Source organism: Bison bison, unplaced genomic scaffold, assembly GCF_000754665.1.
Source record: "Bison bison bison isolate TAMUID 2011002044 unplaced genomic scaffold, Bison_UMD1.0 scf7180017864134, whole genome shotgun sequence".
NCBI lineage: Eukaryota > Metazoa > Chordata > Mammalia > Artiodactyla > Bovidae > Bison > Bison bison.
This window is the reverse complement of record NW_011494706.1, coordinates 4,407,695-4,423,870: the sequence shown is the minus strand read 5'-3', so window position 1 is coordinate 4,423,870 and position 16,176 is coordinate 4,407,695. Positions and strand designations below refer to the sequence as shown.

At 43.5% G+C, this 16,176-nt stretch overlaps 1 protein-coding gene across 1 annotated transcript in view; it reads right to left on the bottom strand.

Moving 5' to 3' along the window:
• Positions 1 to 1,513: 1,513 nt before the first annotated feature.
• Positions 1,514 to 16,176, bottom strand: part of PON1 (paraoxonase 1) — a 33,903-nt gene continuing 19,240 nt past the window's right edge. The window contains exons 6-9 of the mRNA XM_010839750.1: positions 10,641 to 10,841; positions 9,139 to 9,220; positions 4,949 to 5,077; positions 1,514 to 1,937 (exon numbers count right to left, since the gene is read on the bottom strand). Coding sequence (XP_010838052.1) covers positions 1,779 to 1,937; positions 4,949 to 5,077; positions 9,139 to 9,220; positions 10,641 to 10,841 — 571 coding nt within the window. The 3' untranslated portion in view covers positions 1,514 to 1,778. The remainder of the gene's footprint in view (positions 1,938 to 4,948; positions 5,078 to 9,138; positions 9,221 to 10,640; positions 10,842 to 16,176) is intronic.

The window sequence follows — 16,176 nt, the reverse complement described above, 5'->3', positions numbered from 1 at the left end:
GAAGCATGTTTCCCTTTTGGAATGATTTGGAGCATAAGCTATGTCAAATTGGATAACTTTCTTTGGGGAGCAGAATTTGCTCCTTCTGCCAAGAACAAGAGAGAACAGAGTATAGTCATTTTATTGATATCAAGTGATTCTTCTCAAAGGAAATACCCACCGAAGCACCACAGCCATTGAGAGTCTCAAAACAGTGTTTTTGAGGATCCAGTTCAAGGGCCATGAACGGCACCACTGGATCACTGAGCACTCATCCAGCACAGGATATTATGTCCACTGAAATCGTGATTAAGATAACTCTAATCCTAAAGTGAGTAAGGTGTTCTTTTGATCCAAACAAGATGTTCCTATTTGTTACCTTAAGTCAGGGGTCTTGAATTATCAGCAGTTGGCAGTGCTCAATTTCTCTGCAGAGCATTTTCCCCAAAATGCCAGACCATCATCATGGAACGTGCCTCAGTAAAACTTTGTTTTTAATGGGCCTGCCTTGTCATCCCAAAGAAATAAACCAGCCTGAAAACCATACCTTCCAAACACAAATAAATGAAGATGGGTAACCTTTTCAAACCAGCTTTTATAAGAAAATGATAGAGTCATCTTCTCTTCCTTGTCACATCTCTCAGAAGATAACCAAAGGTTGTTGATATTTTCTTTTTTATTTGTTTACATTTCCATTGCTTTCTTCTTAGCCTCCACAGCAAGTGAGAATAAGAAAAGAAAATAGGAAGATAAGAAATAGGAAAGGAAAACCTACCTCTACAGCACTTCAACAACAATATTGTCTTTGAGGGCACTTGGTTTTACCTGAATCAGTTATGGGCTTCCTTCTATACCCAGTCATTGAAGTGAACAAACTTCTTCCTTTTATCAAGTCAGAGAAACTGAAATGTACAATTTGTGTTGAAATAACAGACACTCATCATTGTCAGGTGTGATGACACTCCCAAGAATTTGAGGATTTTCCTACTTGCCGTTGCTGGGGGGACTGGATAAGCAAGAGTGGAGGAGGGCTGGGGTAATTGAGGTTTATATTTACTACGGGCATGCTCAGTAGCTCAGGCATGTCTAGCTCTTGGCAACCCCATATAGACTGTAGCCCACCAGGTTTCTTTTCCAGACAAGAATACTGGAGTGGGTTGCCTTTCTCCAGGGGATCTTCCCGACCCAGGGATTGAACCCACGTCTCCTGCATTGGCAGGTGGATTCTTTACCACTGAGCCATTTCTGGGAATGTCCTATTTAGAAGGGAAGATGGGAATGAGTCTGTGTGTGCCAGAAAGTGTGATGGTTAGGTGAGCCTGGGGCTGAGGACACCTTGGTTGCACGTCTGGTTGTCCAGCACATGAACTGAAGGCTCTGAGTGCTGGGGCGCTGATGACATGTGACTTCATCCTGCTCCCTGAACAAGACAGGACACGGCAGCAACAAGCTCACACGCTCCAGGGAACACATGTTTTCGGGAGAGGACTTTCTGGGTCACATATACTTAAAATACTTAAGACCTGACAGTTGATGTGATGATTTTAGCAATTTTATTTAAAGGATTTTTATTGGTAAGTGAAGTTTTCAGATATTCCAAGACTGATTTGATATTATATGCCCAAAAAAGCCATATGCGAAGTATCTGTTCCCAGCTAAACAGATCTCCATCTCCTGTGATGTCCAAGTTTCGGGTCAGCGTTCACTGTTGAGATGAGATCACTGTGGCCCCCACAGATGTGGCAAGCAGTTGTAGTGAAGAGCTCCCACTTGTCAGGGTAGGGGTACGGATCAGCCAGTCAGAACTCACAGTAAAGAGCTTTCTGGAACACAGTTCCAACCAGCATTTTCCCCTTGTACACAGAAGCAACCGTACTTCCATGCAACACTTTACCATCTTCTGCATAAACCACTGTAACTTTGGGTTCTTCTGCTAAAATATTCTGGATTTGGAGCACCTATCCAAAAATAACATTACATTAGTATTTTTTAAAGTCACTCGAGACATAACTTTAAATACGGGGTCATTTCTCCATAAGAAGAGACTTTTAGGTGAACTATATTTTGTTCCAAAATGACTCTCTATAGATATCTATTTCCTCATTGGCAAAGATGACAGATTCTGATCAGATCATCTTTAACAAAGATAGACACTAAAGACCTATAGAAGCAAGAACCGTAAGACGGTAACGTAGCCTGTGTGTGGGGCCATAAGGAGGACTGTGGTACACCACAGGATGGAGCTGGGCTTACTCAGTAACTGTCAAATATTGCCATGCTGGAATTCAGGCCAGTTTTCGTGTATTTTCAGGTAAGTCTGGACTTTGGATGTTTACACGTAATTCTTGGTTTTTAAATATGGGAATAAAAACAAAACAAAACAAAAGACTGTTGCCCAAAAAGAACATACCTCTCTTCCACACTCATTATTCCTCTGAACTTAAGGTCCCAACTCCTAATATGTAAGATTTTATGAGTTCAGTTTCCTTCATTTAGTTGAGCAGAAACATGATTATATCATCAGCAGCAGTATAGTAGTATTCAAGTTGACTACTCAAGATAGCCAATATTTGACAATTTGGGCCAATGAAACGGTAATCTCATATGATTCACATAGTATCACAAGCTCGCTGTAAGGCAGGAACGCAGGGCTATACTTGGGATCTTCCGCTTACTGTGTGTTTCTGTTTGTAGAATGAGATGGGTGGGGCTCTCTGCTGTGCTGGCTATGTCGCTGCAGTCCTGTCAGACTCTGTGTGACCTTATGGACTGCAGCCCACGAGGTTCCTCTGTCCATGGGATTCTCCAGGCAGGAATACTGGAGTGGGTTGACATGCCCTGCTCAGGTGGGACTATATTAACTCTAAATTCCCTTTCATCTTTAAGTTGGTGTTCTTCTGAAGGCTTTAAGAGAAAATACAATGACTTGAAGAACAGATGCTGACATACAGAAACACTGAGTATGACAGATTAGGAAGGCTTGTGCTTGATTATTAAAAGGTCCATGCACTTATTTAAAAGGACCACTCCAAAACAGCTGGCACCAAAAACAGATGTTTTAGGAAATTGCTAAAGCATTCACATGTAGAAGTTACTTACTGGGGAAATACTTGATGGTGCACCTTGGCTTTAGGAAACCACTTTCTATTAAAACTAAGTCACTCTTGCGTGGGGCAGTGCATTAGATAATGGATGGTTATTACTTTTTGCTATTCTTTACCAGATTCATCATTAGAAAGGAAGCATTTTTTTTCTAGAACAGGAAACTGAGTCCGTGCTATAGCAAATGGTTCAAGTTCACCAAATGAGCTAACAAGCAAGAGCAAATTAGAATCTAACATTCTGCCCAGTTCTGAACAGTGAACACGCCACAGCATACATTTCCTCAATTCTACTGAGCATACCATGCAGCAGTCCTAATAGCTAAGAACTAGCAAAAGGCACAAAGGGTTGCCATTCACCATAATCACAGTTGTCTTGTAAACCCAGAGAAAAGGTTATGAAGGGCCAACATGTAATTGGAAATACATATTTGGCTTTTGTTTCTTATCCAAGAGACACAGGCTTTAAAAAAATTTTTTTAGGGGTGAAGGGTGGAATGAGACTGACTCTTAAAGCTTTAAAAGAATGCATGCTCAGTTGCTCAGTTATGTCCAACTCTGCAACCCCGTGGACTGTAGCCCTCCAGGCTCCTCTGTCCATGGGATTATCTGGGCAAGAATACTGGAGCAGGTTGCCATGCCCACCTCCAAGGGAGCCCCTTAAAAAGAATACATAACAGTAAACTAAAAGTACACCGAGTACTTGATGTAAATAATCAGCATAATTAGTAGAAACTGAAAGCCGAGTAGAAAACCCGAGTTAAGTCGTAGTAGACATTCAGTGTTCTTGCCTAGAGAATCCCAGGGACGGGGGAGCCTGGTGGGCTGCCTTCTATGGGGTTGCACAGAGTTGGACACGACTGAAGGGACTTAGCACCAACAGCAGCAGCAACAGACATTCAGATGCTCATGGCAAAATGAGTTTCAAATTCCTGCTTGCACTGTCAAAATAATCCACTGAGAAAAAGACCAATGACGTGAATAGAGTCTTTGAATACTAAAACTAAGATAGAGGTCTTTCAAGCTCAGATCTTTCCAGCAAGGATTTACGTTCCCATTCTGCCTGGATGGTTTGGAGGGGATGGCATCTCTGCTTTGCAGCTGCTCTGTTACATGAACTGGCAAAGGCACTGACACTCAGGAAAAGGGTGTTGAACAGGAAGGCAGGTAACACACATGTTTAGACCATAACAATGTGGCCTGTTATATTTTTTAAACTACTGTGAACGGCCACGTCGGAGAAACTCACTACTGAAATAAAGATACGGAGCCCGATCCAGTGCTGGCCGTCCTAACCCAGCCCTCCAGGCTCTTCCTCCACTCCGCTCAGCCTTCCAGAGCCTGCTCAGGGCTCCCTCCACCTCCCAGTAAAGGTTGACAGGAAGCAGCAGCAGAGAGGGGTGGGCAGACTGAGAAGGAGGCAGAGTGTCTGCCCCCACACCCCCACCCCGTGTGGGGCCATGACTTCATTCGGTTGGCGCCATCCCTCAACCAGAGGTCAGGTTCCCCTCCCAGCAGCCCCTCCACACACAGCTCTCACCTTGTTTGGGCTTCTGGTAGCCGTGCCTACGTCCGTGGTGGCCCTGGGGTACCACGTTCCCCTCCCCCGTTCATTTCCCTACCTGTGCCCACATCTCTGTGCATAGCGCCCTCATTAAACCCCCAAATCACCCAGTTTACAGGTACCATCTGTCTCCCACCTAGACTCTGTCTCAAATGCCTCCCAAAGTCAAATTCCATCTTTATCTGATCATTTAGGTCATCTATCCACATCTCCCTTTTATTTGCACATATAATTGAGATTTATGTTTTCAAGAGAAAACTAGCTGGGAGTGAAGGCGCTGATATGATTCTTTTCTCAAACTAACCTCTGATCCAGGAGGATTCTCTGGGTCATAGGAGAAGATTTTCATGCCATTGGGGTGGCAGCCAACCCACAGGTCCCCTGTCACAGGATCCACAGATATGTTATCCACGAGTGTGTCACAGTCCAGAGACTTGTAGATTAAAACCAAAGGGAGAAAGAAAACAAGCAATAAAAACTTTGAAAGGAGATGGAGCAATACGTCAGAGAAAGCTATCGTGGCGTCCTCGGGCACCATACGCCTGCTCCAGGGATGAGACAATTCTGCACCCTGCCCATTTCACTGGCACTCGGGGAATTCCTCTAGCTCTCCATCTGTGTTAGTATTTTGCCATTTTCCAGAACGTGAGGGAAGGGGAAGATCAGAAAAACCAAGAAAGACTATTAAAAGTGATATGAAAGCATTTGGACTAACATCTGTGCATGAACTTAAAACCAGAAGTGAAAAAAAAATTTTTTTTCAGTGCAGCATAAAACAGTTCCTTTGAAAACGGCATGTGCAAATGATATTTTTATAAGCATTCTGAAAACAACCAGGAAATGTGGATTCATTTCTGATGAGAGCATCAGTGAAGTGTAGGCTCTTCTTTAATGGCTAATCATAGGCTGTGCAGCCAGAGGAGAAATGGTCACCTGGGGTCTAATTTGTGCCTTGAAGTTGAGGAAAAGTTTCTTCTTCAGCTTCCTGATGTTATTCGACTCCCTGTTCCTCTGCTGTTTATTTTCTAAATATAAGTTGCAAGCATGTGTTGACTGCACAGATTGCTGTCACGGCTTTGTACCAGGATCATAAATAATACCAACGATTCTTAATTCCATCATTCATCATCTTGGCTGCCTTCTACCGGGGAGAAATCACATCTATTTGTCTACCTCTAACTGTCAGTTGGATAAACAATATTACCATGTACCTCAAACAGAGGCCAGCATACCTCAGTGCCCAGAGAGCCTGGAACAATTGGCGGCTACTCATCACAAAGGCCAGAGCGTGGGCAGACAACTGTGGGAGCCCTGTGCTTTCCACTCAAAACGAGGGTTCTCCCCACCTGGCTGGGAGGGGCAAGGATGTTAAGGGACTTCCTTTTTACCTTCATGCAGTGCCATCACTCATTCCTACCCTGGAAACAGGCAGGTTTGGCCAAGGGAGGTGGTTGAGTAAATGTCCTCTGGCCAAAGTCATCTCTAAGTCTTTTCCATCCCCAAACCCCATCTACCCCAGTATCAGGCATTCTAGGCTGATATGTTAAATTCTTCTTCTTTTTTTTTTAATCAGAGTGTAATTGCTGTACAATGTTGTGTTAGTTTCTGCTGTACAATGAAGTGAATCAGCTATCCATCTATCTATCTATAGGGAGGAGATATATATGTGTATTCATAGGGAGGAGACATATGTGTGTGTGTGTGTGTGTGTGTGTGCATGCATATTATCCCCTCCCTCTTGAGCCTCCCTCTCATCCCCAGCTGCCGTCCCACACCTCTAGCTCATCACAGAGCATCGAGCTGAGCTCCCTGTGCTTTCCAGCAGGTTCCCACCAGCTGGCTATTTCACAGAGGGTAGCACAGGTATGTCAATGCGCCTTTCTCAATTCGTCCCACCCTCCCCTTCTCACTGTGTCCACATGTCTGTTCTCTACATCCCTGCCCTATTGCACTGCAAATCGGTTCATCTTCCTGTGAGGAAAAATTTGTCTCGGGGCACTGCTACTATCTTTGGAAGGGGTCATGGCCAACCAGTAAATTCCACAGCAGATAAAAATTTGCAGAGATGAGGGTAGGCAGTAAGAGTGGGAGAAGGACCCAGAAGCCTAGGGTCCCATTCATTCTTCACACCAGTAACAAGCTCCTGCCACGGGCACCAGCTGAGCAAGGGGCAGAACTGTGTTCTGCCCAGGAAGAGCTGGACAGTCCAACAGGGAGCCCATCTTGGCCTCAGCAATAAGCTCTTCCCTTGCAAATGCATGGTTCCCAGCAATACCAACTCACCAACCGCAGGTATGAATCATGAATCATGAATCACGCTTCCACAAAGTCCAGTGGAAACTTTTGCATGCCTTGGTCAAGGAAACTTAATAAATGATTCTCTTGGGGGAAAACGGTATCCTGTATTAACAAACATCCCAGTTTTTAGAGAACTGAAACTCACTGAAGTGAGACTAATTCATTGACTGTGTCTTGGAAAATGTTTTGAAGAAGGGATCATTTTTACTGTGGTAAAATATGCATAACATGAAAATTTTCATTTTAACCATTTTTCAGTGTACAACTCAGTAGCATTAGTTACATTCAAAATGTCATGAATCCACCACATTCCATTCCAGACCCTTTCATCATCCCAAACAGAAGCTGTACCGAGTAGCTCCCCAGTCCTCCCTTCCCCATCCCCTGGTCACCCCTGTCCTGCTCTCTCCTTACGAATTTGCCTCTTCTAGGTACCACATGTAAGTGGAATCGTAGAATATTTGTCCTTTTGTATCTAGCATAAGGACTTTTATGCTAAGTATTCTTAGCATAATAACTTTACTTAGCATGTCTTCAAATTCATTGGTGTTCTAGCGTGAATCACTCCATTCCTTTCCAGGGCTGAGGAACATTTCATTCCATGTATACACTACACTTAGGCCACAGACCCGTCCACATTTCATCACAAATCCTAGTAACAACCCAGCTAGTTTCTCAAATTTCTTGGCACCCCAGTAGTAATCAACTGGACTTGATTAACACGATCCTCCAAAAGAAAGAATGACGTTACCTAGTTGAGGAGAGGGGAGGCTCACCTGAATTACTATGTCAGGACACCAGCAGGGTTTTCTGCCAGCAGTGGGAGCCAAACCGGAAATAAACTTTGCCCTCAATCGACAGGAGTAGCACCTTTATCGGTCGGTGTTGTGTGTACCTTGGATGGGGTTTTATTCTTATAAAATCCTTTAAGTTTCAGTTTGCAGAAGTATCTACTGTGATAACCACAATTTGTTTTTATCCCCTCAGCCAGTCTGAGTGTGTGAAATTCCATTTTACTGCAGCAAATACCAAACTGTCATAGCCCTGTCAATGATTTTTAATGTCAAACATGATATTACACTTGACGTGGTTTCAAGGCAATTTTCTCGGAATGAAGCCCCTCACGATGGTCCCTGGTACACCTGACGGGCACAGTCACAGGTGACCGTGAGTCACAGTGCCGTGGGCGCTGCTGGCAGGGCAGGGACCTCTGCGTCTTTTCAAAAGCATCACTTTCATAATCCTCCACTTTACATATACTTCTTCTTTCTGCTTCTTTGTGTTTTTACCCCTTTTGATCCAAACCTTCAGACTGGACCAGAATTGGTACAGGTAAAGATGATCCCCTGAAGAATGTTAATTTAACAATTACTTTGTTGAGTGCCTCCTGGGTGTGGGAACTGTCCCTGGAACACAGAGAAAGTATCCGTCCTATGACACTTATACCCTAGTGGGCCAGGCAGACAGACACTGGGGAGAAGGAGAACATGAATGCAAAACGTGTTAGCAAAGGATGCTGAAGGGAAAAAAATAAAGCCATCAAAGAGATAGGAAGTGTGTGTGTGCGTGTGCATATTTGTCTACAGAGAAGCAGTCTAGGGGAAGGCCTCGCTGAAGTGACATTTTAGTGAAATCTGGAAAGATGTGAAGGAGAGAGGTGTGAAGACCTGGAGGAAGAATACCTGAGCAGCGGGACAAGCGCCCCATCCTGAGGAACGACATTGCCAGGGGAGTTCCAGAAATGCTCAGGCAGGAGCGGCTCAGCAGCAGGGGCAAGGGCTGGAGAGAGGCGGTAATGTGACCACGCGGTGGCCGTCTCGAGGGCCTGGGCTTTGTAAATACTGTGCTGAGTGCTGTTGTGTGCAAGCTGAGGCTCTTGTCTGTTCCATCAACATGGAGGAGGAAGGGAGAGGGGAGGGAAGAGGGACGTGAAGAACACACTTCCAAGCTGGAAATTCACTGGAACAGAGAGAATCAAAGTTGCATAGACGATGCGTGTGGTCTGCCACTTCCCACTCTGCCGCTGAGCAAAAGTGAACAACAAATGCAGACAATGCTGATGTCTCCTAATAAAGGAGTGAAGAATTGGTTTTCACCCACTCCAATTAGACAATCCTTTTTCCTCACTTCTAATTTCACAAATCAATTAGAATCTAATTATCACCCCCACAAACTTATAATGTTAATACATCTTACCTTCAATGGAGTTAAAGTCCAATTAGCATGCTTTTCATACACATGAATCTTATGAGCCAGAAGTTCAGCTATATAGACATACCTTCAAAGAAGAAAAAGCTACATCAAAGCCCATGAAGGGGAGCAATTCAGAAGGTTACCATGAAGGCATAATAACCCTTCCTGGGGGAGAACTTTGCTTAGAGCCTGGAAAACGGAAGCTGTCTCAAAACACACCGGATTCTGAAGGAACTCAATGAGTTGACAGCACACAGGGTACTTTTAATCCCTGAAAAGTTATTTCAAAAGACGCAAAACTAGTTGGCCCTAACTAGTAGGCAAGGAGCTTAACTCTAACGCCAGTTCTTAGCATCTTCGAGCAAAAGCACGATCTCACTTTTCTTGGTTGGTCAACATAATGGCAAGCCCCAGGTTCTGCATTTCATCCCCTTGTTTTAGGCCACAGAAAATCCAAGAGAAGACAAGTGCTTGGCCTGGATCTGAGAGAAGACTCCCTCCCCTCTACGTGAGGACAGTGTCACATTCATCATAAAGATCTCTGGCCAGTCTAAGCACAGTGCCTCCCAGAACAAAGAGAGAAATGACTGCGTGATTATCTGCTATTTTTGAAGACAAGGAGACGATATGAGTAAAAACTATGCTGCTTTCTCTATATATGTTACCACCCTCTGAATATGTTACTAAGCATCTAAGTATGCTACAAATGCTTAACGATACGAGATGAAGAGGATTTTATACATACACCGGTCTTACCCAAAGTGTGGTCCCCAGACCCAGAGTTGGTCTGTGAATTGTTTCAGAATGACCACCAGAAAATAACATGAATCAACTACACCACTAAGCCTACTACTTATGAAGCTGACTTTTTCCCCATAGTAACACTTTCTTGATGAAGGAAGCAGTGGCTTGATTTACATTTTGGTACAAACTCTCTGTCATGTCACAAACCAGCGCTACGGATATAAACATACCCCTAAGTTGTTAATCTCATGACACAGTCAAAAATCCTCCTTGAAAGCAAGCAAAGTGATACTAAATGTTTTTTGTATGTACCCCCTCTTGAAATGCACTCCCCCCGACACAGGAATTTAAAAGAGTATGGGTGCTCAGTTGTTCATTTGCATCTGACTCTTGTGACCCCTTGAACTAGCCCACCAGGCTCCTCTGTCCATGGGATCCTCCAGGCAAGAATACTGGAGTGGGTTGCCATGCCCTCCTCCAGGGGATCTGCCCAACTCAGGGATCGAACCCGTGTCTCTTGTGTCTCCTGCATTGGCAGGTGAATTCTTTAGCACTGCACCGCCTGGAAAACCTTCACAAAATAGTAAATTGTGATTTGATATATTTTATCCCCTGGAAATTAAGATATTTTACATTTTCCCCAATTTCCTTTTACTGGAATAACATGCTAGAATGTATCCCCTTTTTTAGAAGATGAATATTCTCTAAACATGTTGAATGAGAATCTAGGGACAAACGTGATTTTTAAGGCGTTCACATACTTGCGGTCAGGTGACATGCTGATTCCATTAGCAAAATCAAATCCACTGGCCACCACTCGAACGTCATCTGGACTGTAGTAAACAACATTTGACCATGCTAGACCCAAATATAATTCCCAGGATCTCATGTACTGGTCAACAAAATAGTGGTCATTGGTGGCATAGAAGTGTTCACGGCCCACAGCGACAAGGTCATTCAAACTGCAAAGGAAACACACACGTGTGACACAGGTGGGTGACAGCATGGACCCTGACATGCTCACACATGGCGCTCATGAGTGTATGCTTGTAAAATCAGAGTGTGCAATGGAACCTTCGCATCAGCTGTTACAGCCCAGAATTATGTGCGATCAGTCCCGCCTATACAATCCTCAAAGACAGTGATTACCTGAAGAAACCCTAAGAGGTTATTATAGCAATGGAACAGAAAAAACCTATTAACTGTATCGTGGGAAAAAGTGCCGTGGTGTGTGTGTGTGTGTGTGTATAGACAGACTAAACTCCACAGACATTAAATTAGTCCAGGAATCATTATCCAGGCCACATTTGTTTATGCTCATATAGAACAGTTCAAGGCAGCACCAGACAGTGGGAAAAAACCCAGCTATCTTGAGACTCGCATTTTAGTTACAGCTCTGCTACATGGGACAACAGACTGGTTCCAAATCGGGAAAGGAGTACAAGGCTGAATATTGTCACCCTGCTTATTTAACTTATATGCAGAGTACATCACGTGAAATGTTGGGCTGGATGAAGCACAAGCTGGAATCAAGACTGCTAGGAGAAATATCAATAACCTCAGATATGCAGATGACACCACCCTTATGGCAGAAAGTGAAGAGGAACTAAAGAGCCTCTTGATGAAAGTGAAAGAGGAAGAGTGAAGAAGTTGGCTTAAAACTCGACATTCAGAAAACTTAAGGTCATGGCATCTGGTCCCATCACTTCATGGCAAATATCTGGGGAAACAATGGAAACAGTGAGAGACTTTCTTTTCTTGGGCTTCAAAATCACTGCAGATGGTGACTGCAGCCATGAAATTAAAAGACACTTACTCCTTGGAAGAAAAGCTATGACTAACCTAGACAGCATATTAAAAAGCAGAGACATTACTATACCAACAAAGGTCCATCTAGTCAAAGCTTTGGTTTTTCCAGTAGTCATGTATGGATGTGAGAGTTGGACCATAAAGAAAGCTGAGCACTGAAGAATTGATGCTTTTGAACTGTGGTGTTGGAGAAGACTCTTGAGAGTCCCTTGGACTTCAAGGAGATCCAACCAGTCCATCCTAAAGGATGGACTGAATATTCATTGGAAGGACTGATGTTGAAACTGAAACGCCAATACTTAGGCACTGATGCAAAGAACTGACTCATTGGAAAAGACCCTGATGCTGGGAAAGATTGAAGGCAGGAGGAGAAGGGGATGACAGAGGATGAGATGGTTGGATGGCATCACCGATGATGCGATGGACATGAATTTGAGTAGGCTCTAGGAGTTGGTGATGGACAGGGAAGCCTGGCATGCTGCAGTCCATGGGGTTGCAAACAGTCGGAGACGACTGAGCGACTGAACTGAACTGAACTGAACTGCTACTATTAGCTGTGTGATCTAGCAAAAGTTAATCATTTAACATGCCAGGGCCTCAGTTTACTTATCTGTTTAAAAAAAAAAAAAAAAGGAGGAGATGGACTGGTCTATCTTCCAGACTTACAGGGTCACTTTCAGCTGTAAAGTTTCATGATTCTAAACAGAGTGAAACATCCGTGAGCGAGAAAGCTCAGAAATAGGATGCGGTGGCATTTTTTATTGCTGTTGTTCTGATTTTGATTCTCTCTGTGTTACTGAAAATCTAAGCTATATCAGTCTATTTTTCTGCTTTAATAGGTACAACTGTGAGCACATAAGTGAGTCATTCTGTGCTGATTGAGGTGACAGAAGTTCCTCTGGGCCATTATCCAGGACAGAATTATCTCAGTTCCACTGCCGAGGGCGTCACGGCCCAGCACATCAGCTCTGACGCCACCCCGGGCTCCTGGGCATCTTTGATAAGCATACAGAGCCTCAGTTTTCTCATCTGCAAAGAGAGATTAAATGACTTTCCCAAAGTCATACAGCTCATTAGTATAAGACTAAGGGTCAGCATCTTCATTTGTGGCGTTGCAGTGAGAATTACAATGAGACAATGCCTGCCATCCGCTTTGCAGTGAGCCTGCCGCTCACAAAGCCTCCATCAATGGTAACCACTGTTCCTATCCGAGAAAGGGGGTCTAGGAATTTAGGATTAGTCTGTATGGGCTTCAGGCAGAAGCCTGCAAAGATGTTTTTTTTTTTTTTCTTCTCTTTTTAAAAGGTAAATGTACGAAATTAGTATGTTTTTTAACCCTTTGCTGTTTTTCATTTTAAAAAGAGAGCAGAGCAGAAAGGTTTAGAGTCATAGTTTTGAAATCTGATGAGCTGCATTTGAATCCTCCATTTGTGGCTTGCTGTCAACGTGGTATGCGGCCATGGCGTGTCAGTATGCTCTGAGCCTCTCCATATTTTGGAAGGTTGGGGTATGAATAAAATGAAATAACTAATCAAAGACTTTGGTACCATGCCTGGCATATAGTACATGATCAATAATGACCAATAATATTATTATTAATAACCTGTTCTATTATAATAGATTAGTCATTGGAACATTAATGCTATTCTGTTGTTGTATTAGTCGCTCAGTTGTATCCTACTCTTTGTGACCCCGTGTACCACCAGCCTCCCCTGTCCATGGAATTCTCCAAGCAAGAATCCTGGAATGGGTTGCCATTCCCTTCTCCAGAGGATCTTCCAGATCCAGGGGTCAAACCCGGGCCTACCCACATTGCAGGCAGATTCTTTACCATCTGAGCCACCAGGGAAGCCCATTAATGCTATAGACAACCATATAAACAACCATTGAATACAAAGATGAAAATATACATGGCTAACCCTCGGGTTGGGAGAGCAGAATTTTTGTTAATTGTGACACTAACTATAGTTTGGTTCTGTATTGCCAAAGATCAATGCATTTGCAATTGCAAGTAGTCATGTATGGATATGAGAGTTGGACCATAAAGAGGGCTGAGCACCAAAGAATTGAAGCTTTCAAACTGTGGTGCTAGAAAAGACTCTTGAGAGTCCCTTGGACTGCAAGGAGATCAATCCTAAAGGAAATCACCCCTGAGTATTCATTAGAAGGACTGATGCTGAAGCTGAAGCTCCAATACTTTGGCCACCTGATGGGAAGAGTTGACTCATTGGAAAAAACCCTGAAAAATGCTGGGAAACATTGAGGGCAGGAGGAGAAGAGGGCGACAGAGGATGAGATGGCTGGATGGCATCATCAACCCAATGGACATGAGTTTGAGCAAACTCCAGGAGATATAAAGGGCAGGGAAGTCTGGCGTGCTGCAGTCCATGGGGTCACAAAGAGTTGGACACGACTTAGCTATTGAACAACAACAACAAAAGGAAAAAAAAACAAAAAAAAAGCCCTAACCCTAGGAAATCGGACAAAACTAAGATTTCCAAGGTTAAATGGTAAAAGAAATAAAATAAGTTTCACTATTTCATAGCGACTCAGAGCAGAAGCTCCAGACTCAAGGATTAAAATTCCAGTTGTGCCATTTACTAACAGTGTCCCCTGAAGCAGTGTCCCCAGGCTTCATTTGTTTTAAATTTAATATGGTATAGTAGTAAAACCTAATTAAGAACATGCTTGTAAAAAGCTAATGAAATAACCTGTTAAATTGGCTGTTGCACCACCTGAGTTATAGCGGAAGCTCATTCAACTTTTATTATCACTGTCATTTCTACCATTAGTCCGGCTTCTCTAGGCCACACACTTTCCCCTAATTTAGATCTCGGTATTTGGCACAGTCTCCAGACAACTCAGTGTCCTCATTCTCTTTCCAAAATACATTTGTTGAGTGAAGGTATGAACAAACTCTCCCAGCAGAAGCTGGTCTCTGAACTTGCATGCAGATGAAGACCTGGGCTGTAGTTTGTAATGGTCACCAATTGGTTAATTTGCCTTCATCCAGTAACCTGATTTCTCTGCAGTCTCAGTTTCCTCAGCTTCAGCCCCATCAGGTAAGACAGGAGCGGGAGAGCCCTAACACTGAGCAGGTGCTTTGCTAGACATCTGCAAGTACATACCACATGTTTTAAAAGAAATCCAGATTCACACATTCTGAGATAATTGAGTTCTGCAGGTAAATTATTCAAATAAAGGTTAAGAGTCTAAAAAGACCATAACGATTAGAGGATAAAAACTGTGTGGGAAGATAGTGTCAAATTATTTTCGGAAATCCATCATTACCTCATAAACAGAACCCTAGGGCTTCCCTGGTGGCTCGGCAGTAAAGAATCTGCCTGCGATGCAGCAGACATGAGTTCCATCCGTGGGTTGAGAAGATCCCCTCGAGAAGGAAACCACAACACACCCGAGTATTCTTGCCTGCAGAATCCCGTGGACAGAGGAGCCTGGAGGGCTGCAGTCCCCGGGGTCGCAAAGAGTCAGATGTGACTTAGTGACAAAACAACAGCAAAGTCAAGTGAAGATGTCAGTTTTGTGTTGGGATCAGGGATCTGTGTGTGTTTCTTTTCTCTAGATGTTGTGCTATGGAGGAAGCTGGGATGGAGCTGGCTGTTAACTACAGAGCTTCTGTTTCAGGAATCATGTGCAAATGAACAGCAGGAGAAGCAACGCTAGGAGGTCTTAGAGGCACTGGATCACAGATCTCTGCTTGGGTTTGTGTTTCTAATTCTTAGAAACATGTATAATTCCAACTTTCACTGTAAATAACAATAAGCTTGAACAAATAAGCTCAAGAGGTGAAATTTGTCCATGAAACCAGTTTGGGTTTGAGATACTAAGTCTGGTTCTGCAGAAGAGCAGAGTGCTTTCTTGGTAAAAGCATAAAGGAACATCCTCTGGGACCAGGAGGCATAAACCAGCATCCAGCCAACCCGGGAAACAAGGGAGGAAGAGGAGGGGTGTCTTCTCTGGAGCTTGAGTCCTCAAAAGTTTCTGTGGATGAACATCTGGAGGAGTTTATGCTCATCAGAAAGGAGAGTCACCCTCATTTATAGTCTATGGGAACTTGGATAGAATTTGGATCCTACTGTGTGAAAATTGTTTAAATCTTAATTATGTTGAATTGGCTCATAGTGCTTTCCAGGTCTACTATATCCTACTTTTCTGTCTATTTTATTAATTTTTGAGAGTTTGATATTGAAACTCCAACTAAAAGTCTTAATTTACCTACTTAAAAAATAATTGTATTAATAATATACAGTGAAACTATATGTAACTTTCAGTTGAGTTCAGTTCAGTTCAGTCGCTCAGTTGTGTCTGACTCTTTGTGACCCCATGGACTGCAGCTCTCCAGGCCTCCCTATCCATCACCAACTCCCAGAGTTCACTCAGACTCATGTCCATTGAGTCGGTGATGCCATCCAGCCATCTCATCCTCTGTCGTCCCCTTCTCCTCCTGCCCCCAATCCCTCCCAGCAT